This window comes from Salvia splendens, chromosome 22, assembly GCF_004379255.2.
Source record: "Salvia splendens isolate huo1 chromosome 22, SspV2, whole genome shotgun sequence".
Classification (NCBI taxonomy): Eukaryota; Viridiplantae; Streptophyta; class Magnoliopsida; order Lamiales; family Lamiaceae; genus Salvia; species Salvia splendens.
Window position 1 is genome coordinate 19,699,564 of NC_056053.1, and position 25,161 is coordinate 19,724,724.

General features: G+C 37.4%; 3 protein-coding genes and 1 pseudogene across 6 annotated transcripts; 2 read left to right on the plus strand and 2 right to left on the minus strand.

Moving 5' to 3' along the window:
- Window positions 1-1,366: 1,366 nt before the first annotated feature.
- Window positions 1,367-6,061, minus strand: LOC121787656 (ubiquitin receptor RAD23c-like). Of its 2 annotated transcripts, XM_042186457.1 has the most exons (12): window positions 5,862-6,061; window positions 4,708-4,869; window positions 4,505-4,555; window positions 4,254-4,330; window positions 4,089-4,145; window positions 3,814-3,988; window positions 3,497-3,637; window positions 3,330-3,398; window positions 3,159-3,206; window positions 2,965-3,071; window positions 2,730-2,808; window positions 1,367-1,761 (listed from the first exon to the last, which is right to left on the minus strand). In XM_042186457.1, exons 1-12 carry the CDS (start codon window positions 5,925-5,927, stop codon window positions 1,648-1,650), a joined length of 1,146 nt encoding a protein of 381 aa, XP_042042391.1. In that variant the 5' UTR covers window positions 5,928-6,061; the 3' UTR covers window positions 1,367-1,647. The 2 variants fall into 2 exon arrangements, with proteins under 2 accessions (XP_042042391.1, XP_042042392.1); XM_042186458.1 differs by lacking the exon at window positions 4,505-4,555.
- A 1,150-nt stretch (window positions 6,062-7,211) lies between these two features.
- On the plus strand, window positions 7,212-8,684 carry LOC121786124 (IST1-like protein). The gene is made up of 4 exons (XM_042184665.1): window positions 7,212-7,557; window positions 7,647-7,750; window positions 7,842-8,013; window positions 8,085-8,684. The coding sequence occupies exons 1-4, from the start codon at window positions 7,366-7,368 to the stop codon at window positions 8,373-8,375; spliced, it is 759 nt and encodes a 252-aa protein (XP_042040599.1). The 5' UTR covers window positions 7,212-7,365; the 3' UTR covers window positions 8,376-8,684.
- Window positions 8,682-17,957, minus strand: LOC121786122 (NADPH-dependent diflavin oxidoreductase 1-like). 3 transcript variants are annotated; one of them, XM_042184663.1, is made up of 14 exons: window positions 17,762-17,957; window positions 17,526-17,603; window positions 17,216-17,314; window positions 17,046-17,123; window positions 16,861-16,965; window positions 16,522-16,613; window positions 15,428-15,603; window positions 12,613-12,707; window positions 11,995-12,069; window positions 11,768-11,878; window positions 11,308-11,430; window positions 10,140-10,259; window positions 9,483-9,699; window positions 8,682-9,402 (listed from the first exon to the last, which is right to left on the minus strand). In XM_042184663.1, exons 3-14 carry the CDS (start codon window positions 17,300-17,302, stop codon window positions 8,873-8,875), a joined length of 1,809 nt encoding a protein of 602 aa, XP_042040597.1. In that variant the 5' UTR covers window positions 17,303-17,314; window positions 17,526-17,603; window positions 17,762-17,957; the 3' UTR covers window positions 8,682-8,872. The 3 variants fall into 3 exon arrangements, with proteins under 3 accessions (XP_042040597.1, XP_042040595.1, XP_042040598.1); XM_042184661.1 differs by having other exon boundaries at window positions 17,216-17,403; XM_042184664.1 differs by lacking the exon at window positions 17,526-17,603.
- Window positions 17,958-18,064: 107 nt separating this feature from the next.
- On the plus strand, window positions 18,065-24,033 carry LOC121786123 (annotated as a pseudogene).
- The last annotated feature ends 1,128 nt before the right edge of the window (window positions 24,034-25,161 follow it).

Genomic DNA, 25,161 nt, shown 5'->3' on the forward strand with positions numbered 1-25,161 from the left:
CACTCGTTAATGGCATGATAAATATTTTTATTGAAAATGTTTTCGGCATGAGTCCACTGAGTTCATCAAGTATTCAACCCTGCATTTCTTTTTAAAATGTGCAAGTTCAGTTGTGACGAGCGCAGTTGGTGTTGAGCAGAGCTGGTGAAGATTTGTGTTTGCATTTAAATGTTCCGAATATATTACGTCTTCATACATAATATTATTCTTCTCTCGAATGCTTCCGCGGAATGTTGTTATTTTGATTTCATGTATTGTTGAGATAGTATTCTTTGGAGTTGCTGATTGTTGAGATACTCTTAATTATATCGAGCTATGGTGTTGAGGTGTTGTTTTCCCCTTTATTCCCCACTTCTTTAACCCTCTCCTAGTCGTGATCAACCGCATTTTCTATCCTTAGAAAATGCGGGCGTGATCCTGTCCTATTCTCATAGAAGTATGTCTCTCTCTCGTGTCCCATTTTTCACTAATTCAAAATTATTTTTTTCTAAATAAAATGTTGTCGAGAAGAAAACATAATAATAAAAGGATTCCATCCGCACCATTAATCATGTATTCAAAGTATTGACTATAAGTCTATAATTATTAATCTAATCAAATTAGTATTAATAAAAACTTACTGAATTATAATGAAGTAAATAAATAATCGGACAATACAACCCCAATAATTGTCATTCATCCTCTTTATTCATATAACCCATTCGGCCATTGAGCAAGAAACAATTATGAAATTATGAAAATAACAAAACAACGCTTTACTTTTATAAAAACAATTTGCAAAAAAAAAAGGCAAGAAGATCACACACCATCATTAATAACTCAAAATCAAGAACATCCCAGCAAAATCAACAATGATGAAGAAGGTGACGCAGCGGCGGGGTAAGGCCAAGGGCAAAGGTGTCTCAGATCTAGGTAGGAAGAGAGACAAGAGGAAGAACCAGTTTCAGAAATTAGGGTAGAGCCAAGATGAAATGTAGTGAGATTTGGGTGAAAGTAATACCATCAAGACGGGCCATGACTAGTGAGACGCGGGCTTAATGACAAAACTATCGTACCAACCAAACGGCGGACTATTCGCCAAGAGACATTAAGCTGGGGTGTAGAAGGGGCATCTGAACAGCCCTGCATTATATCTCAATCGAGTCTGCTATCTCAGTTGTTTTCATCTAATTATACCAACATAATGATCCATTCATCTAATCAGCCAAGAACAGAGACTAATACGATCAAAGACATCTTCAACTTGAACAAAATTGAAATGAAGGAATCACTCAGATTCAAATATAATTCCATGATGGTAATGGTATCCAACTCTACTTGAAAACTATTGAAATCTGACAAAAGCTGGAAAATATTAAAGAGAATATGAAAAGAATAAATGAAGCATTCATAGAGAGGCACCAATGCTAGAAACGGTGAAAACCAAGTCGAAGCCCAGTACCAAACGTCAAATACAATGCCTAAACAGAAACTAACAGCAGTTCAAGAAAATACCACAATTTTGAAAATGTATCTACCTTGTGTATCCAAAAGATACTGTCTAGGGTAGTAGCCACTTTGATCGATATATAAAAGTTAATCCACGCGGAAACCACAACTTCTTTAAACAAGGTAAACCCACGAGATCTTCAATTGTAATGGCCTTCATTATTCAAATTCATGCATATGATCCAGCAAGTAGTTCGCTGCCAGCTCTTCATTCTTGTTGCATGCAAAGAAGACTTCCAGTACCAAGGCTCGATCAAAACCCATTGATTCAAGCTGCACATTAAGACACAGAAACAAAAACTTTAACATCTTATATGGACCAATAAATGTCTGTTACCGAAGAGATAAATCGAGAATACTTAGGTACCAAATTAAAGATCTAAAGCAAATGTCGTTCATCTTCAAAACTAAGCCCCTTCTTGAAAAGCTTAACAGGAGCACTTGATACGAACTAAAATTGTTTCAAGACTAAAACATGGAAAAGTAGAAATCCCCAAACAAAAGTGGTGCTGGCAAAAATAGGGCATGTTCCAGTATAAAAAGATTCGAGTTATATAGGTTCTACCATGATGCCATGGATATACAATGTCTTTCTTACAACTCGTATGCTGATTACTTTTGTAGTCTTACAAGTGTACGTCTACTAGGAGTCTAGCATTAACCAAAAAAAGTCCGGTATACCCACTAAAAACAGAAAAGCAATATAGCATATCCGCCATTATGATTATTTACCAACAAAAGTTCACCAGCATTTCTATTCTCATAGCATTCTCTAATCCCAAGTCACAAAATGGGGATTTGCTGCCCCACATACAAAAGCCAGCTCATTAATGTTTCTGTTGCCTCTATCTATATGACCACTCATTCTTTGTCAGATGCCATTACAACTGCATATATATTCTGCAAACATTTTTACTGCTTAAGGTATAAACTAAATGTCAGAGTTCTGGATTTTCTACCCCTAATAGCAGGAGAAGAATCTTGATGGCGCATATTTGTCTGATTATTCACAATCTACATGATGGTTTCTCAAGTTTAACTGAATTTATAACATGAAAGAACAGACAAACCAATGGTTTATACATTTTCCTGGGCAGGACACTCAACAGACTAACGAGGTCCAACAATCATTCAAACAGAGAAAGTTGACTCTTGCCAGGAAATATAGGATAAACAGTATGCAATGGGGCTAAGGAATCAGCTAAAAGAGATTGATTACACTAGAAAGAAGGAAATCTTACACGTTCAATTGCTTCCCGCTCTTCACGAGTAACAGTCACAGCCTGTGGCGCTGCTTCAGCGAGTTGCCCAAGTATATTTCTGAAAACATGTTGGCAATACTTCAGAACTAAGGACTTCATACCATAAAATCCATGGATAATTGTTTCAAATGCTTCCACAAATGCACCCACAAAATTAGATATTACATTCTAAAACAACATAAGACCAATAAAGTAACAAAGACCAATTTCTTACCCCTCGCCTTCAACAGGTTCATTTATTAGGCGTAGGAAGTCAGCCTGGTGTTCTTGGATCAATCTTACAAGCTGTGGATTCTGCTTTCCAAGTTCTTGGAGCATAGGCTGCAAATAGGAACATGACACTATTTCAGAATATGTAATTAGCTACTAATGCCTACATGAGAAGCCTAAACTGACAACTACAAGTACCTGCAAAATTTGAGGATTTGCTTGCACCATGGCTCGTAGGGCTTGAAACTGAAGATGTTAATAAAGCAATACTCTTAGATAACAAAAAAAGAACATACAAGAGGAATGGGACACAAATAAATATCTAAAGATCTGACTTCAAACCAGTAAAAGCCATGTTTAGAAACGGACCTGCTGACTATTACGAAGAAAATCTAATGTGCCTGCACCTGCTGCATTAGAACCCATATTTGGAAGACCCTGAATCATGGAAAAACAAACAATCGACATCTTTTTTTGTTTTTGTCAAATCAATAATTCTTTTGCTGAATTAGCTGGTTTCTCAGAAAAAATCTTACCTGAGGAAAAAGATCCAACGGATTAGCATTGGGGCCACTAGGAGGTACAGCTGGTTGCGTAGCCTGGGATGGAGGGTTTACAGGCTGCACACCTGCAGGAGGTTGAGCCACGGGAGGAATTTCTGCTTGCTCTGGAATACCCTGAGATGAAGTTCTTCTCCAAGGTTATAAGAAGACATAATATAGACTAAATAATCATACAGCAAAATATACTTCTAAGTCTCGCAGACAGGTCATACTGACATTAGATGAATTGGAAGCACAAACATGAACATTTGAATCACTGGCAATACACATGATTCTCAAAGAAGACTCACAGAATAGAGGTATTCGACAGCTCTTTCAGGATTATTATATGCAGCCCTTAGGGCACGAACAATCGTATCTCTATCCCAGCTTCCTCCACCCATGTCAAAAATTTCTTGAACAGTGGACTCCAGATTAGTTCCAGCAACAAGATTTGATGCTGCTAGACCATACACATCTGCTGAGCTGTTTGAGCGAAACCAAAGAAATTGATTAAAAATCATGCTATGAAGAACAGCAGTTGAAAATAATTATTAGATTGATGAAGAGTGCGTATGAAACTAACGGAGCAGGGGCAGGAGAAGGAACTGGAACAGGAGAAGATTCAGGAGCTGATTGCACGCTGCAATTTAAAGCAAAAATGAAATAGTTTAAGTCCTGACATTAAGACAATCATGGAAGAAGACTTTTATCCGAACAGTTTAAAACTAGAGCAGTCAGATGAACTCACGGGGCAACAGTTGGTGCAGGAGAAGGAGCTGCTGTTACAGGTAACGTTGGCTGAGATGTATTACTCGCAGGTTGTGGCTAAGTGGCGATCAGGTAAACCAGTGATTAATTAGAAATGACATTATAAGTGGCATGAGTTTTTATAAATCTACATATGTATGTATGCATATCCTAGTACAATGATATTGTATCGACACAATAACCACTATATATGCTTTTTGCTAATTGGAACTGGTAGGTAAGCTGGATTACATTGTTTGATGGTGGAGCAGATGACGACCCTCCAGTTGATGAAACCTTGGTCTACAAAATATGCAAGATACAGATGCAATCAATGTCATGCATATAATTGTGTATTTGCATGTGAGCCCCCATAGAACATGACAAACAAAAAGAAGTGTAGTAGTAAAATGGACTGCAGAAGTAGCTAAACTATAGTATCAAGCAAAAATTACCTTGGACAACATAATCACAACAAAACTATTTTCAGCAACTTTGTTCTCCTCTAGAGTCGTCTCATCCTTGAGCACTTTCCCTTGATGGATAAGCATCTGTTGGGCAGCAGGGTAGACGCCAGACCCCTGGACTTCTTCAATACTCTTTTTCACATCTGCCACCTAATAACCAATTCAAAAGGAGATTAAACAAAACCACCATCAAAAATTAGAAAAGGAACATGGACACTTCCTAATATTAAAGCACGGTAGTTCCTCAGATAGCGGATGAAGCAAAAATTATCATGTTCATTGCAAGCATGTATACAATGCAGTATATAAGGAGCAACCACAGTCGACTCTAAAGTGAAACAACAATTAAAAAAGTGGTATCAATTACAAAGAGACATCTTTCACAGGGGTAAACGAGATGAATTACATGCCAGAGTGCTTATTGTGTTCACAACTATTTGTGCTAATCAATACCATTACTTGAAGAAAGCACAAATGCCATACATTCATTGAATACGTATCTTCAGAAGCTAACACCGTCGCAATCTTCAAAAGTTCATAAAAAAAAGTATCCATTGTTTAGTTGATCAAAGTGTGAGAACTATTTACAATGATCAAAACTGCATAAATGCTCAGCTGACAATCAGACGCTAGAAAACTGAGTTTCTTCCAAAAGGACCAACAGAAAAACATAAGTGCTACAGATAAAAACAGCAACAACACTCGGTTTCATATGAATCATGACTTTAGTACTACTCCATTAGTTATAAAGATCCTTACATTCGAAAAGCACAAGAATTGCTTCTCTGGAAACAGCCATAGTTCTATTGACATTACTAAATACTAAAAATATGTGTGGATGCTGAAATTCAACATTATACTACCAACAACTAACTAGGCCAATTCTAGGGAACAGGGACAAGAACTCAATTTGAACTACACACGGAATCATAACAAATTGAAGCACGTATAAAAATATGAGGAACATATATCCCAAGTAAAGGCAAGACCAGCAATCAAGATCTAATAAAATTCGAAAACCCTAATTACAGTCCAATCCGCTGCAGCAGAAAGCAATTCACATAATAAACAGACAAACAAAAACTTATACTCATAAATTCGCGTATATTCATAAGAGAATTTAACGGCGACGGAGCTCATACAGTGTCCTCGGGTTTCACTTCGACGGGGAAGTGCGAGCCTTTCAGAGTCTTCACGAAAATCTTCATCTCAGGTCTTGTTAGTCGTTGGCTCTCTGAGGCGGCGTCTCCGATCTCCGGTGGCCCCCGAAGAGGTGCGTGCGGATGATTGCAGAGAGAGAAGAGAGGGGAGTCACAAATCGGAGTAGAAACGGCAGCTTTAAAGTCAGGCGAAGTTTTATATAGGTGGTGGGTGGCAATGATTTAGTGACAGCGGGGTCACTGACCATCTCGTCACAGCCAATCAGAGACGAACACGTGTTGATGACGCGGTGCGCCTGAGGTTTTTGTGTTGGGATAAAATTAGAAATGGCAAAGTGCATCCGCAGTTTGGAGGGTTCTAGTAGATTTGGTGATTTTTTGGTGTGGTGCATATAATATGTTTATTATATTTGTGATTATAAAATAAAATAAAGTACTACTCCTTGTTTTTTACGTATATCAAATGCGTATACAAATAAAAGGTATATAAAAAATTATATGTACAAATAATTTGTGATTATCGAATAAGATATAGTTTGTTAAAACTATTTGTATATACAAGTAAAAAAATATTTGAAGAAAATCTATTTATATTGTTAAAACTAGAATCTCTTACTACTTTCTTTCACTATCTCTAGGCCATTTTCGTTAGATGGAGTATATGTTATCGACGAAATATGGACGGCAATTTTCATTTAATATTTTTTAGATTTAATAGCCTTGTCTTTTTATCTTTAATAGTAGTAGTATATAGTTTTGGGAAGAAGATTGTCAATGGGGCTGGTTGTATTATGCATGCTTGTGGACTGTGGTGTTGTATAAACATAAGTTGGCTAGTGTATATTATTATTTGGTTAGCAACAATTCAATCAATTATCAATAAGATAGTCTTGTCCACTAGATTTTGTTGCAAAATAAGATAGAAATAGAGATAAAATATGATTGAAATATTGTTAATTAAAAATGAAAGTCATCTTATTAGAGAGAAAAATTTACCATAAAATCACTATAACTGATTTAGATAGACAAATTAAAATGAAAATTAAAAAAAAAAACTTGATTATTTTTCATAAAAACAAATTTTTGCAAAAGTTATTTTAAATAATATGTGAAGTGTCATTTTATAGAACACAAGCGATTACTCTTATTTGTAAAAAATTATACCTTGAGGTGTGAGAGTGTGTGTGTAAAATGCGTGTGATTAGGAAACCAAACAAAGCTGAACATTTGGAGACCTTTGAAACAAAGCAATTTAAAGCTTATGTAGTTAGTGTAGGCCCAATAATAAGAATAGTCTCGAAAATCATCTCATGCTGTCACAGTTGCCATTAAATTCACAACGTAAAGGAGAGAAGTTGAAGATGGACTAATTCATACCAGAATCAATGTTTAAGAAAATCTAAACTTTGAATCTTTCTGTTGGAATCCACAACGATTCTACAAACTATATATTAAATCAAACCACCACATCTAGAAATTGAGCAGAATGGGGAAGCGGTTGAATGCTCTGCTGGGAAGAAGCTCCAGCGCCTCGAAGAAGCTAAGGACGGTGGCGAATCTCGCAGTCTCTAGGATCGTCATTCTCAGAAACCTTCACGGCGTGAGATGCAGCCAAGCAAGATCCGACGTGATTCAGCTGCTGCACCAACAACCTCATCAACACCATGCTCTCGTTCGAGTAATTTCATCTCACATGCTCAAGATTTTTATCGTCCCACAATCGAGTTGAGTGTGTGTAGTTGATGTGAGTTTAATTTCTGTTTATAGGTTGAGCAAGTGATCAGGGAGCAAAATGCATTGGATGCACTGGTTATGATTGAGATGTGCTGCCATATATTGAAGGAGAGCACTGAGATTATCACAAACAGCAGGTGAAAAAATATTGTGATCATAGCTTCTTTTTTTTCTCTCCTTTGTCAAACCAGAGGAAGTGTTAACAGAAGGTCTGACTGTGTGATGCAGGGAGTGTCCGGATGAGGTGAAGGAGGCGGTATCGAGCTTGATCTTTGCTGCTTCAAGAACTGGAGAGTTCCCGGAGCTGCAAGAGATTCGCCGCATCTTCACTTCCAAATATGGCAAAGACTTTGCATACAGTGCTGTGGAATTAAGAAATGGCTGCAGAGTTTATCCTAAGGTAAGTCAGTCTGAGAGTTTGAGATGATAATTAAGCAAATGCATGGTTTTAAGAGGATAATTTCATTGCAGTTGGTAGAGGGATTATCGAGAGAGAGAGCGAGTATGGAGACCAGACAAAATCTGCTTAAGCAAATCGCGAAAGAAAATGGGATCACTCTAGAACTGAGCAGAAACATTGATCTGCAAGAAGAGAGTGAAGAATTAAAAGATGTTCCCATGAAAGATGATTACCATGAGGTAGCACCAGCGGATGGAGATGCATTCGACTCAGATGATGATGGCTCCAGTGCAATGTGCAGATCAGATGAAGAAGAAATAATAGAGAATCTAAATGAATATAATGTGCAAGAGAATGCCTAAATGTCAGAGGACAAGGTTTTTGATGCACAAGTGGATGGAAAAACAATAGTACATGATACACCTTAATTAAGTCACAAATTTTTAGTTTGTTAGTTCAAGGCAAAATTTGCAGACTGCTACGAGTAAATAGAGAATTAACATAATTTCATCTCCTATTAGCCTATTAGGTGAATTAGTCTTTTACACCCTTCTCAATAATGTTATAGATTTTAGTTTCCTATACGTTTTAAGTACCTTATTTGCAATTTCATAATGCAAAAAAAAACAATTTATATTTACGAAGAATTAAAAAAGGAATCAACAATATCGAACAAAAAAAAACAGATTATAAATTAATTAAAAACAAGGAATTTCCAGCAGTTCAGAAAAATGTATTCTCCCTTCAGTAGATGCATTTAACATATCCATGTTGAACAACAATTTTTACCCATAAATATTGCTAAAAGGCGTGCACCTTCATGCTTGTAAACATTGCAATGGAAGTTTTATTAAGAAGGTCAAGACCAAGCCTCGACATGATACTTGCCAGCCCTTTCCAGTGTCCTAATCCTTGTCGATGCAGCTTCTCTTGGAACCCCGGTTTCATTCGAAACAATTTCCTCCAATGCTGACAGTACATCAGCAGGCATTTTATTTGCAGATCCAGCAACATAAACAGCAGCACCCTGACTTAGAAAACTCCATATTTTACTACTTTGCTCCCTCATTTTGTGTTGTACATACACTTTATGCGACTGTTCCCTCGAAAATGCAACATAGAATCCTCCACCTTTCTCTTCAGAAAGCACTCCATTCTTCTGCAAATGTGACAGCCAAAAATCCCTGTACAGGAAATCGTCCTTCTCGTTTCTACACCCAAAGAAGAAGACAACAGGAGCAGTTGTAACACTTTTACTCTGAATTGCACGTTCCTCCACAAACCCATGGAAAGGTGCGCATCCAGTTCCAGGTCCAACAAGAATCAGAGGAAGTGATGGTGGTGGCGAAGGAAGACAGCCTTTGCTAATCCATGCTGGTATAAGGACTCCTGTTAACAGGAAACTGTAAATACAATTTGCTCGACAAGAGGTCCTGGGAGGGGAGGGGTTGCCATAAAACAAATCTTACTCTGATTGGGATCAAGACCAGCAAGCCATGATGAGCAAAGACCCATGCGTTTCCTCTTGTAAGGTGTTGTCCATGAAACTACACTTATAGTTAAATGGACCTGATTTGGATGGGCTGAATTAGATGAAGAGATGGAAAAGGCCCTTGTTTTTAGTGGAGGCACCAGCTGTACCAACCATTCGAAGGGCATCTGCACAGAAGGAAAATCCTCCAGCACCTACATCACGGAAACAAAAATTGATAAATTTCATTTTTGATTGCGCAATCAAAGACAGTAAGAGAATTTAATTCCTATACTAGGTGCAGCGAATCAACAGTTTTTGACTAAGCAACTGAGGTATCTAGTAGTATGATAAATCTATAGTCCATACAGAGCAGGACACTAAAGAAAATGAAGTGTCTATAACACAGATCTCGTGGTATTTTTACATGGAGCATCCTACACCAAAGTAAACTGTTTGCTATAAGATTATGAAAAATCACACATTTTACTTGAAGATCAAACTGTGACATAGGCCCACATCATACCAACTTTAATTGATGAGAAAGTTGAACCACTATTAGCTTTCCCAGTTATATTGCAGTTATGAAAAATGTGAAGTAAATATTAATGTCCTGTTCGTGTTATAAATAATCAAATAAAAACCATATCATCACCTCAAGGACAGTTCTCCGTTCCTTCTGATTGTACTGGTATAAATCATCTCTTCCTTCAGGTGAGGCGAAATATTGAAGCCTTTCCTTTTCATGCTCAGCAGTGGCAAAGAAACTCATGACCTGGAGTAGCTCGTGAATCAGAAGTGCTAAGCTAAACCACACTTAAATTAGACATATAATGCTTCAATCTCAATGTAGTAGTTCTAGTTGGATCCTACGAAATATCTCAAATGGTTAGCTGAGACATCTTCTGAGTAGATGTCCTTTTTGACAATAGATGTTTATCGTTATTATCAATATTGTTTTTATCAATACCTAGTAGAATAGGGCAAACCATGAGTTCACAGCATCTAGGATTGTAAGGTCTTGTTTGGTATGCAGCATGACATAATGTGTGATATGCTGATATGTTTGACTAGGATGTCTAGTACTCCCTCCGTCCCAAGGAAGATGACCCTTTCTTGGGCGGCATGGTATTTTATGCAGTTATATTTTGTGTGTTAAGAGAAGATAGTAAAGTAAGAGATAGGGAATAAAGTAGAGATAAAGGTGTTTCCATTTGAAGTAATGGGCCATCTTAGTTGGGGCAAACCATAAAAGGAAAGTGGGTCATCTTCAATGGGACGGAGGGAGTATCATGTAATGTATCAATATTATGTTTGGTTACATAAACTATAGTATCTACAACAAAAGTAAATTATGGTAGGAAAATGAAATTCTAATAATTTCATCAACTAATTTATGATGGTAGAGTGAAAGTATGGTAGTTTAATCAATTAATTTGTATAATAAAGATTTGTATTACATGTCCTACCTGGGAGGCGAGGTGTTATACAATATCCGAAAGATCTGCATAACATATTCTTTGGTTTACAAAGGGTCTGTTTTTATGCAAACAAGATATTTGATGTGATGGGTATCTATGAAACCCTTGTCATGAGTAGCAAAGGAAACCTTAAGTGCACTATTATTGAACTACTAGCATGCCTGTGAGCTAGCTAAAAATGTGTCAACTGTTTATATGCTAGTAACTTCTATTTTTATGGAGTACTTTAAAAGAAATAAGTAGTTAACCAAATTTATTTTAAGAAAATAACAAACTTTTGATATAAATTATATTCTTAGAATGAAAGACAAAACAAGGAACTAAACCAGGCCCCGATAGTACCTCAAAAAAATATCGCCTAGGGGAAGCCGATGCAACATCCATTGTCAACTCAATGAAGGATTTCAACTTCACAGGGGAAGAAGGTTTCTGAAGACCACGGTTCTCATTATCTCTAGCTTGAACCTGAAAGCAAGCAATGAAACAGTTGGGGGGATAAAATATGTACTGAAAGCAAGCAATGAAACAGTTGGGGGAATAAAATATGTAGGCAAAACAGAAACATAAGCTGTTTGAATCATATGGGGAAACTGGGATTAGATATCAAGCGAAACCATAATTCTCACTATCTCTAACCTGAACCTGAAAGCAAGCAAGTACTGAAACAGTTAAAAAGGATAAAATAACTAAGCAAAACAAAACAAAAGCTGTTGCAGGTTTATATGGAGACAAATTGGGGATTTGATATTGAGCAGAAAGACTGGAATGCTAAAAATAAAAAGTGAAGTAGAGAACTACCTACAGTTATGTACGATTCAGGGTTCAGATTACACCGTTGCATAAAGGCATCAAGTGCTTCAGGACTTTGGCCTGGAAGAACCTCAAGAATGTCACCTACATCATAATTGATTGGCTGCAAAGGAATAAACTATCGGTTAAGTGTTTAGACAGCTAATTGAGAGGTTTCACATCAATAGGGAGCCACTTGATGTATATTAATTTAATCTAAAAAATATATGCCTCACTTACACATGAAACAGCTTCAAACTCAAAGTGACGTACATCCTTCCCGCTTTCCACTCGACTTAATTGATAATTCTTGGTCTACATTAACAAAAATAATTGTTATTGTTATGAAATATTTGCAAGCAATAAGCACTTCATACACAGTATAGTATGATCAAATTGATGTATGGCTGCCAAAGCTTTAGGTATTCTACTAACTAATTCATTCTTTCAACTTGGTTATGACTATTATTCGGACAATATTATGAGTATAAGGAAGACGACATTTAAATCTATATCACTAAATATTAATTTTTCCATTTTGTTTCCTCAAATGACACTTTGTGACAATATAAAGACTAGAGACAGCCCTCATCACTAGGGTGGAGATATAGGGTCTAGAAGACAAAAAGGTAAAAGATCAACACTAAATATGAAATAAAAATGCACAATGAAGTGGTTCTGTCTGTCGCTTTCTCCATGCTGCTTGGTGAGGCAAAAAAATAGGTAAGTTTTCCTTTTTTAGGGTCAACATGTGATTGACCAAAATACCCATATTAATAGCCTAGCACCAACCAAAGAAGCTCCAACCATTAGATAACTCATTAAATCAATATTAGAGATGCATAAAACACTGCCTACCAGTTTGAGGAAGCAATCAGGCCTGCTTTTGCCAGAATATTTTGCAGGATTCATTGAGTGGGCTTTCTCAAGTTGCATCTCCAGATAGTTGAAATCTGTAACATAAATTCTTTTAGGTTAATAAGCATCCGAATCCAATGGTTAAAGCTCAAAAGCAAATATCCAAGGATATAGCAAGCTACATCCAAAAACTTCGGTCAGTCGAGTCTATCTACTACATCTTTTAGATACTATAAATACTGCCGAGCCACAGAGAACTAATCGATGTAAATAGCAGTACAGAAGCATATAAAAATTAATGATTTTGTTTAATCAGAATGAGGTCTGAACTCAAGCCAATAGAAGAAACAAAATGCACACTCTGACTCTCCTCGACAACACAAACCACCAATCTTGGGGTGCTTATGCTAGATGGAGCAGAGTAGTATGTATTTTCTGTAATAAATATCATCTCAAAGTATATGGCAAGGCAACAATGTCAGAGAACAACAAACAGAATTGCTTGTCATACAAGGATTACTGCAATCAACATTAATTCCTTACTCTTAAGATGCTCAGCATCCCTGTTCGAGAAATGGCTACAAACAAAAGTTTAACGAAGTTATTACTAACCATAATTTACAAACAATTTTTTTCAATCTTACAGTTTACATTAGAGCATCCACGTCCGTGCTCTTGCCAACGAGCACGGATGTGGGCCCGGACCCACTTTTTCTGTCTGCTCTTAGGCAAGAGCACAACACCCATATCCGTGCTCTTCCGCAAGGACGAGGACAAGGGTCCCACCATTCCATTATTCAATTTAAATAAAAACATTTCCACAAAATTAAAATACATTAAAAATGCCCCGGAATAATATTACAAAATACATTAAAAATTACATAATTAAAATCCCAAAAAATAAAAATTACATAATTAAACTCGTAATCAATAAAAAATACATAATTCAACTCCTTAAATAAAAAAAAACTACTCATGGCCGAATTTCGCTCAAATGTATTTGATTTGATTAGGTCTTCTTGTAGCTCAACGTGGGTTCGGGAATCGCGCATTGTGTGCCTTGTTTCGATCCTCTCACCCACCGTCGTATGCACACCTCGGCATGTGGGAGACCTCGCGCTTGAGCTTCTGGCTTCATCCTCGTCGTAAAAGCTAGCCGCCCTCAGTCCTTCGTCGGCTATAATCATGTTGTGTAAGATAATATGCGTGTACATGATGTCGGCGATATTTTTCACGTACCACAGTCGAGACGGGGCCTTCACAATGTTGAATCGGGCTTGAAGGACCCCAAAGGCTCTTTCGACGTCTTTCCGCGCGGACTCTTGACGCTGCGCAAAAAGAACCCGTCTCGGGTCTTGCGGGTTGCTGAGCGTTTTCACGAAAGTAGACCACCTTGGGTAGATACCATCGGCGAGATAGTAACCCATGTGGTATACATTTCCGTTGACGATGAAGTCGGTCGTCGGTGCTACACCATTCAACACATCATTGAAGAGTGGTGAAGAATAGAGCACGTTCAAGTCGTTGTTGAATCCGGAAACACCGAAATATGCATGCCAAACCCATAGGCGGTAGTCGGCGACCGCTTCAAGGATAAGTGTTGGGTCGTCGCCTTTGTGGCCGTTTAAGTGTTGCCCCCTCCAAGCAGTCGGGCAATTCTTCCACCTCCAATGCATGCAGTCAATGCTGCCAAGCATACCGGGGAAGCCATAGACTGTTTCGTGAAGACGAAGCAACGTTGTCAATCATCGGTGGTGGGTACCTGAAGGAATTCATCACCGAAAGCTGAACGAACGCCCTCGCAAAAATTTTTAAGACAATGGATTCCAATGGACTCACCGACATGCAAATACTCGTCGAAGAGGTCGGCCGTTTGCCCAGTAGCGAGTTGTCGAATGGCACACGTACACTTCTGCAATGCCGAGAGACTTTGCCGGCCGGCTGCATCTGGACCTGTTTGGAAGTATTCAACACGGGCGGACAATGTGTTGACAATACGCATAAACAAGCGCTTTGACATGCGAAAACGGCCCCTAAAGTAATCTTCCAGAAACCGCGACTGGTCGTAAAAATAGTCGGCAACGAGCCTTTCGTGGGCTCCCTCCCGGTCACGATGAATGTAGCGGCGAGTTGATCTAATTGGCTAAGGAGGAGGGGCGGGGGTATTCGCTGCGACATATGCTTCATAAGAGGCATGATGTTGTTCGTAGTATTCTTGTTCTTCGCGCTCCGCTTCCGCAATGAGATGGTGAAATCCATTTGAGGTTTTGAATGAGAGATGAACGTGTAGATAAGTTGTATGAAAAATATGAACGAGAGATGAATGAGAGATGATTTGATGTGAAAAATGAATGATGAATGTGTGTATTTATAAATGATTTTGGGGGAAAAAATCAAAAAAATCAAAAAAATACAGAAAACGGGCAAAAAAAGGCCATTTTTTGGGATTGTGAATTTTTTTTTGGTATTATTTTTTATTTTTAAAAAAAATGATTTTCCAACGGATATGCCGTTGGCCAATCAGAACGCGCCACGTCGCCTGCTCGCTGGCACAGACGTGCTCGATGGATCAAGCAGCGTCGTGCCAGCGGCGGACAGCCTCTCCGTGCCGCTGGCACGGACGGACGGACGGACGCATCCCTGCTCGCCGATGTGGATGCTCTTACCTCACATAAATCAAGTGCATGTTTTTATCAATGTATTTTAATAGTTTAACAGTAATAGCAAACGCAAACGCAAACGCGATAACGATAAATAATGAAAAAAATGTCCAACACTAAAACATTATTTTCAAAATAGCAAAAGGTTTAACAACCTGCGTTGGTTGTCATAGGTGACCGCCCTTCTTCAGTGTCATGATATATAACTTGCACTTTAGGTTGATCCATCAAAGTATCGTCAGGATTTATAGCATTTGGAAGCAACCTAGGATTTCTTTGATACAATGTACTCCACAAGGAGGACATCCATGGATCTAGAGCCCCTTCATACCTAACAATGATTAATATTGAGAAGGTGAAAACAATCAAACATTCAAACATATTATCTTCAAAACAGTACACATCAAAATGACCGGATGAAGAGTATAAGAATATATGGTACTTGAGCATGTAAAGCTTTATGCTCTCTATTTCTAAAACAACTTTTCAATTTTTCACCATATTCACATCATATATGGTTGACCATTCCACTTACTATTCCTGACCATCCACCATCCATCTCATTGAAACCAGTTAAGATTGATATCAAGTGGTTGTTAGTTACACCATTGCATGGATGAATCTCTATCTCTTCTCATGGTAAGTTTTTACCTTCTAGCTTTCAGATTAGAGAAAAAAACCAAAAGACACTCTTTTAAAACAGTGCAACTGACATGCAGACTGAAAGGCAATTAGCCACACTTAATATGGCTACAAATATTGGTGGTCGAATTCATTGAAGAACTAATTTATCACATTGCCCTCGCCCCGTTTTCAAGTCCAATCACACGGGTGACGGGGCTATTAACTTTTAAAATTTAGGTAATCAAGTGCAAACTGATCTGAAGCACCCAAAAGAGGGAGATATAGACAAAACTTCCATGCTAAAGCTCTCGGTTTTTTGGCCATAGAATAATTTGCTCCACATCCATTTTCCGATTTCCCCATTTCCTTTTAGTATCACTCCTAATATATTTGGCAGCACACATAACAAACTACATCATGATACATAACTCCTCACTTTAGATGATGTGCACAATGGTGATAAAGAATAACCATGACCCTATGTCAACCGACCTATGTCTACCAATAAGTACTCTAATATCTGTAGATTTACTATGATGTAATGTAATATTCGCCAATAATAGTAGCAAAAGTCTACACAGTTCAATGAGAAATGTGCATAGAGGACCAGAAGTGAAGATGGTACCCTGAAGGATGTTGATCATCTCCCAGGCCTCTTTCAATAATCGGTGATGCACCAAGACTTGAAAGCCGTTTGTCCAGTTTCTTTGCTACAAACTATAACCAGAAGACTCATGTTGTTAGATGATTTAATACTATTTAGCATGTGATATATGCATAATGAGATTTTAATCAACCAAAACTTGTCTGCATAATAAAGTGAATGGAAGGGAAAATGGTACTAGTAATACAGCATAGAATCAGCCTATATGTATATGTGGGATATAAAAAATCACCATTAATCCTATTAAATAGCCTCAAGTGATTAGTAAGATAAATTATCAATCAATCTTATAATAATTACATTATACTTTTGGTAGCTTGAATCGCCCAGTCCAAACACAGCATAATTAACTCCTTTAAGCCAGTCTTCTGTCAAATTCTTTTGCAATAAGAATCTCCAAAACCCCTGCAGTTCAGCCAATATATTAGTGTAGAATTCGATTGACACCAGAAACATTAGATAATAATGCTTCAGTTTCAAGCAACCTTCATCGAATCTGGATTTTCCCCCTGACCTGTGGTCGACACCACCAAAATGACAGCTTCCTTGTTCGGCAATTCGCTCTGAATCAAGCAAAAATGACCATCATACTCAGAAAATAAGTCTGCAAAACGTATCAAACTAATTTCTTTTTCATTTGAAATTCCTAACTTACAGGATGAAACTCATCCATGGAGAGGACAGATATGGAAGGGCAGCCACGGCGCTCAGATTCGCGGCCAAACCGCTCAGCAGCATCCATTGCATTTCCTGTCTGTGAAGCATACAATATCAGCAGCTGATTTTCACGCTTCTTCTCTGTCAAGCACATCGTGTTTTGGATGCAATTTCTACTGATAGTCGCTGATCAAAAGGAAAATACTCCACATTTTAGTCTAAGAGTTCAGTCTGATACTTTTGTTTCAAATTATTGGGATAAAATTTAGGTAAATATTAAAAACTTAAAAAGCAAAACTAGTTCATACCTAAAATATGATCTTGCTGCCTTAGTGAATCACACAACCGATTATGAATGTGCTTTTCTAATCTCACTTGGATTTCAACTGTCAAGCATATCAAATAGGGCTCAGAACAGACATTAAATCATTTATGATTTACCCCGCCCGGGAACCGATTGGATCCATTTAAGATTCTCAGTCCGTACAATCCTCTAGAAGGAAAATAAGATAAATTGATGAGAGAAAAAGGAGCTAAAAACTACCGTGTTCGGTGTCAGGGTAGATAACCGCGGTATTGATTTCCCGGTGCAGTGGAGAAGACACCGAGCAACGCGAGGGAGCAGTCGGCGGCGTCAAGTGCTTAACGAAGACGTGCACGTAAACGACGGCGGCTATGGGCTCGTGGTGGCCGTCGAGAGAGATAGGTGAGGAAGTAGTTTGAAGAGAGACAAGAAAAAACGGAAAATATTAAAGAACAAATTTAGTTATGCGGAGGCTAAAATTAATAAGAATATACTAGCCGACGTCGTATCAAGAGAAAACCCCTCTTCTATCCATAAAGCCCTAGAGAAAAACCCTCTTCCCCACTCCACTCTCTCTCTACGTACTACTTTGAAACTTCGATCTAGCTTTACATTTCGGAGTCATTACAATTGTTCATTCGGCTAGTCTCTAGCTTCCATTAGTGTTATCGGTTTTACATACGAGGAGTAGAGTGTTAACGATGTCGCTGAAGGTGCTGAATCCTAACGCTGAGGTGCTGAACAAGTCTCATGCGCTGCATATGAACATCAATGCCGCAAAGGGCCTCCAGGATGTGCTGAAATCTAATCTCGGCCCAAAGGGAACTATTAAAATGTAAATGTTTTGTTTCCCCCCCTAGTTTTCGCGCGCGTGTTTGAGTGTGTGTGTGTGTGTGTGTGTTTTATACTTCCTTGTTGGCTTTGCTGTTGATTACTAGCGTTTGATATTTGCAGGCTTGTTGGTGGCGCTGGCGATATCAAGCTTACTAAGGATGGAAACACTCTGTTGAAGGAAATGGTCAGCTTTGTACCCCGTTTTTGTATTTAATTTTTTTCATTCGGCATGCCAATTAGTTCAGATTTTTTTAACATACGAGAATGCAATTAATGATATTCTGTCTAAATCTGCCATTCTGTGTCGTGAATTTGGTGTGGGAAGTGTAGACAATCTGTCTTCCTGGATATTTCTTGGTGGTGTCTAAATATATAGGCAAAATAATTCTTTTTTAGATTCTAAGGTATCTAATGTTTGCAATGGTGTAGAAGCTGTATTTTACAGAAGTCGTGTTTTACAGCAAGTTTCTCAGCATTATTGTGATGTTATTACTCCATGAACCAGTTGAAGTTTCCGCCCATTAGATGTATGGGGGAACTTGGTGTTATCTATATACTGGGGCAGAGTTTCAGAATGGACTAGGTTTGCTCCAACAGTCACACAAAAATAATACAAAGTTAAAGAAAAGTTCATTATTGCTCATTTATTGAATTTCATATAGAAAATAAGGTGCATCTAGGAAACATATAGGGACCAGGAGCAAATGCTAGTAGAGTTAACCTGTTTTATCTATTTGCATGATGTGTAGTTGATTTGTTTGCAACTTGTGCTTATATTAGGAAGGTTCTGAGATTCACTACATTTTCTCAAGCTGAAATTTTTCGCTGCGTGCAGAACTAAAATGTATATGTATAGCTTCATTCTTAAGATTGCAGATTTTTATTTTAGTTTTTTATGACAGCAAATACAAAGCCCTACAGCCATTATGATTGCTCGGACTGCTGTTGCCCAAGATGAAACCAGTGGAGATGGTACCACTTCTACTGTCATCTTTATTGGTGAACTCATGAAGCAATCAGAGCGGTACATAGACGAAGGCTAGTCAGACTTACCTTTGTAAGATAGTCATTAGTAAAGAATCAAGAGTTTATTGATGTTCTTGCTCAATAATCCCAGAAAAATAAAGGCACTGATCTATTACCAATGTCAAGGTGGTTTATATATGTATACCTCTTTTGAACTTACTCAAGCATGGATTTCAGGCAAATTTCTCTGTGTGTTTAGTGTTTACAATTAATTTTAATTAAAGTTACTATTGTGTGACGCACACACACTTACACTTAATTAGTTGCAAGAAACATTCGCCTTATGGAACATGAATTAAATAGTACTCCCTCCAACCCAAAAAATATTCCCTTATCCCTTTTCACTGCGCATTATACTACTAATGATGTGCCCCACTATCCACTAACACTACTTCAGATACTTTTTCTCTTTCTCTCATACTTCACCAAATTTGCAACTAAACATGTGTTGTCCTCAAAGTCTCTATTTTTTTGAGGCGGAGGGAGTATTGAAAAAGAGTAATAGGGAATAGGAAGCCTTTGATGGTGGCCGTGGGTGCCCTCTGTGACCGATGCAGTAGATGAAAATATTACTCCTACTACTCCCTCCGTTCCACTAAAGATGACCCACTTTCCTTTTTGGTTTGTCCCAACCAAGATGACCCATTACTAAAAATGGAAACACCTTTATCTCTACTTTATTCCCTCCCTATTACTTTACTGTCTCCACTTCACACACAAAACAAACTTGCATAAATTCCCGTGCCGTCCAAGGAAATCAGCAAATCATACATGTAGAAACTAGTTACAGTTTATGTTGAGAAAACGGATGGAAATCCATAAACTTAATATTATTTCAGGAATGCATCCGCGTGTTCTGGTTGATGGATTTGAAATAGCTAAAAGAGCAACACTCCAGTTTCTCGAAAAGTTTAAGACTCCTGTAGTGATGGGTGCCGAACCTGATAAAGAGATATTGAAGATGGTGGCAAGAACAGCACTAAGAACTAAGGTTTTTTCTCAGACACTCTATTTGTGTGTTATGTACTACATAACTCATAAATATTGCACTTAATGTTGCATACCCATCTGTTCCTGTGCAGTTGTACGAGGCATTGGCAGACCAACTAACTGATATTGTCGTAAATGCTGTAAGTGATTAAGCTCAGTGTTAATCTTTTACACATCCAAGTATCAGAGAAAGATAGATGAATAATACTCCGCATTAGCTAATTTGCAATTAATATTATATATCTAAAGTAAATTGCCACATCCATTTATTTCAAGATGTTCTTATAATGATGCAGGTCCTCTGCATCCGCAAGCCTGAAGAGCATATTGATCTTTTTATGGTTGAGATAATGCACATGCGCCACAAGTTTGATGTAGACACTCGTTTGGTATGCTATCTTGATGATTTATTATTCTTTAGAAGGTGTCAATTAAATGTTGAATTTGGTTTATTTTACTCCCTCCGTCCCACAAGAATATGCGCACTTTCCTTTTTAGTCCATCCCACAAGAATATGCACTTTCCAATTTAGAAACTCTTTTCTCTCTAATGAGGTGGGACCCATACTCCACTAAAAATATTTTAATTACTTTTTCTGTCTACATCTCTCTTACTTTACCAATTTTGCATTAAAACCCGTGCCAAACCCCAAGTGCATATTCTTTGGGGACGGAGGGAGTAGCTATTTTTTCAAACGTTTCCATGCAAAAAGATACATCTATCCTACGCTTCGAGGGAATTCCTGTCTCTTTTCCTATTTGGCAATTTAGATTTTAATCACTGTATGGTGAAGCTAGCTTACTTTGGTATGCTTCGGACTGGTTGATCAGTGTTGCCTTTGGTCTTATGCTAGTAAATTTTCCTGTTTGATATTGTGCTTGTTGATATTTTGTGTTGCATAATGATGTATAATTTGTTTTGCATAATACTGATGTGTACATATTCATTGTCTTACTGCTGTATCTAGGTTGAGGGTCTAGTTCTTGACCATGGTTCAAGGCATCCAGATATGAAACGCCGAGCAGAGAATTGTTATATCTTGACTTGCAATGTGTCACTAGAGTATGAGAAGAGGTAATGATATGTGAATTTTTGTGCTAGCTTGTTAACTGGTTTTCTCCTACGCTGGGAGATTGACTTTATTTTATTCAGTGAAGTAAATGCAGTATTCTTTTACTCGAGTGCCGAACAGAGAGAGGCAATGGTTGCTGCAGAAAGACGATCTGTTGATGAGAGGGTCCAGAAAATCATTGATTTAAAAAACAAGGTTTGTGTGTCCACCTATGTCATTGTGGTCCTTATGGGGGCGGTTAATTGCTTAAAAATATTGTTATCAAAGAAGCTAATATCTAGTGTTCTCTCAGGTGTGTCCTGATGATAACAGCAATTTTGTTGTCATTAATCAGAAAGGAATTGATCCCCCATCATTAGATATTCTTGCGCGAGCTGGAGTAAGTTTCCCTTACTCTTCTAGAAGTGTGACTGAATTAGTAATAGATATGCTATACTTGATATAAATTTCTTCATGCTTCACCCAAATTCTGTAAGCTTATTGTGTTGGAACTTCAAGTTAGTGTGTTTCATGTTTGACTAATAACTGTGGGAAATCAATTTATACTAATATTGAAGAAGATACAAGGAAAAAAGGGGTTTTCCATTTCACATATTGAAGGAAAACTGATGACTTACATTCTTGCTCTTTCTTTCTTTTTCCAATATTTTGTCGTGCTTGACTTCTTTCAAGTAGTTTGTTAAAAATATTTGATGTGGTTTGCTCTTGGCATTGCGACAATATTAGGTGTCGTTACCTAGAAGGATCTTTCAGGTCCTTACAAATTATTATTTCTCAACCATTGCTGTTTAGAAGCTGGTTTATATTTTGGTTTCCTTTCAGGTTCTTTATCATCTACTCCTAGAATCTTGTTGTTGATACTTTTAAATAAAAAGTGTTGTAAAATTTGTATCCTAATTCTGTTCATTCTGGTTTTTGGTATAATTTGTAGATAATTGCCCTGCGAAGGGCGAAAAGGAGAAACATGGAGAGATTGGTTTTGGCTTGTGGAGGAGAGGCTGTCAACTCAGTTGATCCCCTGATTGCCTTGGTTGGGCTGGCGTGGTATACGAGCATGTACTTGGAGAAGAAAAGTATACATTTGTGGAAAATGTCAAAAATCCTAACTCTTGTACAATTCTCATTAAAGGTACTCGATTTCTGATCTCACTGCTTAGTTCTGTGTCTCCATACCTGTTGGCGACAATATATTTTATTCTGTTCATTGTGTCTTTTTTTGTGTGGTTCTACTGGTGTATCATCTGGTTCAGTACAAATGGTTATATCCATTGTGTATATACTTATGCACCCTGCAACCAACCATGCAGGGCAAAATGATCACACGATTGCTCAAATTAAGGATGCTGTCCGTGATGGTCTGAGGTCAGTGAAAAATACCATTGAAGATGAAGCTGTTGTACTGGTGAGTTAATATATTTGTTAACTGTTTGTGATTAAATTGAAATTTACTCTTTGATTAGTAATGTCTACCTAATCCATGGTGATGCTGAAGTTTCACAGATATCACCATTTCATTTGATCTCCGATTCACTTGTTTATTAGATTTTTTAATTTGTGGTTGTCTACTTTGTCCATTAGTGATTTTTTGTTTATATTAAAAATGCTGCATTTTCTCTTTTATTTGAATAATAAATGCCTCTTTTATAAAGTTTGTTGTTTTTCTGCATATCTCAGGGTGCAGGGGCTTTTGAGGTGGCAGCCAGACAATACCTGGTTAATGAAGTCAAGAAAACTGTTAAAGGAGTACGTAATATTCATTTCATTTTATTTTATCTTTCAGTCACCAATCCACTCATCTAAAATATCTATACACATATGTTTATGGGATTTGCTCTGATGTTGTTGTAACTTTGAATAGCGTGCCCAACTTGGTGTGGAAGCCTTTGCTGATGCGCTTCTTGTGGTTCCAAAGATACTTGCTGAAAACTCTGGTCTTGACACCCAGGATGTGATAATTGACCTTACGGTAATTTTTGTATTTATCAAGTACTGGTCATCCATTGAACAAACGTCCTCCTTAAATATCGATTCTTCTTTCCCAGGGAGAGCATGACAAGGGTAATGTGGTGGGACTTAATCTTCAAACTGGAGAGCCTATTGACCCTCAAATGGAGGGTATCTTTGACAATTACTCTGTCAAACGTCAGCTTATAAACTCTGGGTATGTCGAGAAAACTGTGTCTAGATGCGCCGACACCTTCAGTTCTCCAGTCTAAATATCTTCTTCCCATTAATTCATAACCTTGTCTGTTGTGCATTATCAATCCAATCTGCTGAAATGGTTTTTTGTCTGTTGCAGCCCCGTGATTGCATCTCAGCTGCTACTCGTAGATGAGGTGATTCGTGCTGGCCGTAACATGCGGAAACCAACCTAATTTGTGGTGAACTTCACTAGCCTTGTTTTCTAGAAGATTGTAATCGTGGTGAGGGTCGTGATTGATTCTGATTTACCTAAGCTCTATATAGTCATTGTGCCTAGAAAATTTTGGTTGGTTATGTCGTGGATTTTTTGCTTGTTATGTGTTGTGTTTTAAAATCATGTGATTGTCGGAAGCTAGTTTCATTGAGTCATAATCAGATAGTTTGCTCATTTTTGTATTGTGTTCCCTTCTCCTAAGTCTTGTTTTACTTTTTTTTTAAGAATTTGGGAAGAATGAAATTTGTAGTTGCATCTGACTTTAAAATTGCGAATTGATTTTCCCATTGGTAAGAAAAATACATAGGAGTACTAAATTTTGAAACAAATTTATTTTTCTCATCTAAGTTTTTACAAAATATAATTGATATAACTAATTATATAAGAAAATTATTTTAGAAAACATAATTATGCAATAAAATTATTTAAGAATTATTTATATTTTTGTTAATAATAATTTATGTACCTGCTGTCCAAACAATGAAATTGACCAAAACTTTCCTACATTTTTTAATTTGAATGAATATTATCTTATATATAAAATATACTATAAATTTTGCATTTGAAATTCAATAATATAGTTGTGTTTTCATCATTTTAAAATTTTAGCATCAGCTTATTCAAAGTTCTAGTTCTGTCCCTTATTAGGAGGGGTTAATTTTGTAAGGAGGTCATGACCATTTGGATCAATTCATATTGTTTTGGACCAATAGTATTGTACTAAATACTACTTAGGACAAAAAATTATTTTGGCAAATACTCCACCAAGACTTGTGAGTTGTGGCAAAAGCTAGAATCACTTCCATGTGATATGAGCCAAATTCTGGGTGTGCATATTATGTCTCTTGTGGTATATGATTGTAGAAGGGAGATAACAAGCATTGTCAGCATGTGGACAAGAGTAGATGAAAGTAAAAGTTTTGATGTTGATAGTGCTATAATCTTCTTGTACCTTTTGGTTTCTTATGTGAAATTTTGGCATAATGCTTAATGAGGATCATCTTAAAATTGAATGACTTGAGATAGTAAATCAAGATTGAATATTGGAGTCAAGTATGTAATCATTTCCGGTAACTAGTCATTGTGAGATTAACATTATTTTGTGGAAGAAAGCCTAACTCTTACAAATTTAATTGTATTTTACTATTTGAGCTCCTTTTACAAAATGTATTTCGAGGGTACATAAACTTGTGTTTGACTAATTTTCCATGTTGGAGTGCGGGCATACAAGCTTACTTACGGTTACCCAGTGGCGTATCCAGGATTATCAGTTTGGGGGTACGATAAATAATTGTAGTGATT

Coding starts and splice junctions, on each gene's coding strand:
- LOC121787656 (XM_042186457.1), bottom strand. CDS start 5,927: ATGAAGATTTTCGTGAAGACTCTGAAAGGCTCGCACTTCCCCGTCGAA. Junction 4,146..4,253: donor CCTGCACCAACTGTTGCCCC/GTGAGTTCATCT, acceptor TTTAAATTGCAG/CGTGCAATCAGCTCCTGAAT. Junction 3,399..3,496: donor CGTTGGATCTTTTTCCTCAG/GTAAGATTTTTT, acceptor TCCATGATTCAG/GGTCTTCCAAATATGGGTTC.
- LOC121786122 (XM_042184661.1), bottom strand. CDS start 17,371: ATGTGCTTGACAGAGAAGAAGCGTGAAAATCAGCTGCTGATATTGTAT. Junction 11,879..11,994: donor AGTTTGAAGCTGTTTCATGT/GTAAGTGAGGCA, acceptor ATTCCTTTGCAG/CCAATCAATTATGATGTAGG. Junction 11,431..11,767: donor ACCCTGAATCGTACATAACT/GTAGGTAGTTCT, acceptor GCTTGCTTTCAG/GTTCAAGCTAGAGATAATGA.
- LOC121786124 (XM_042184665.1), top strand. CDS start 7,366: ATGGGGAAGCGGTTGAATGCTCTGCTGGGAAGAAGCTCCAGCGCCTCG. Junction 7,751..7,841: donor GAGATTATCACAAACAGCAG/GTGAAAAAATAT, acceptor TGTGTGATGCAG/GGAGTGTCCGGATGAGGTGA. Junction 8,014..8,084: donor GCTGCAGAGTTTATCCTAAG/GTAAGTCAGTCT, acceptor ATTTCATTGCAG/TTGGTAGAGGGATTATCGAG.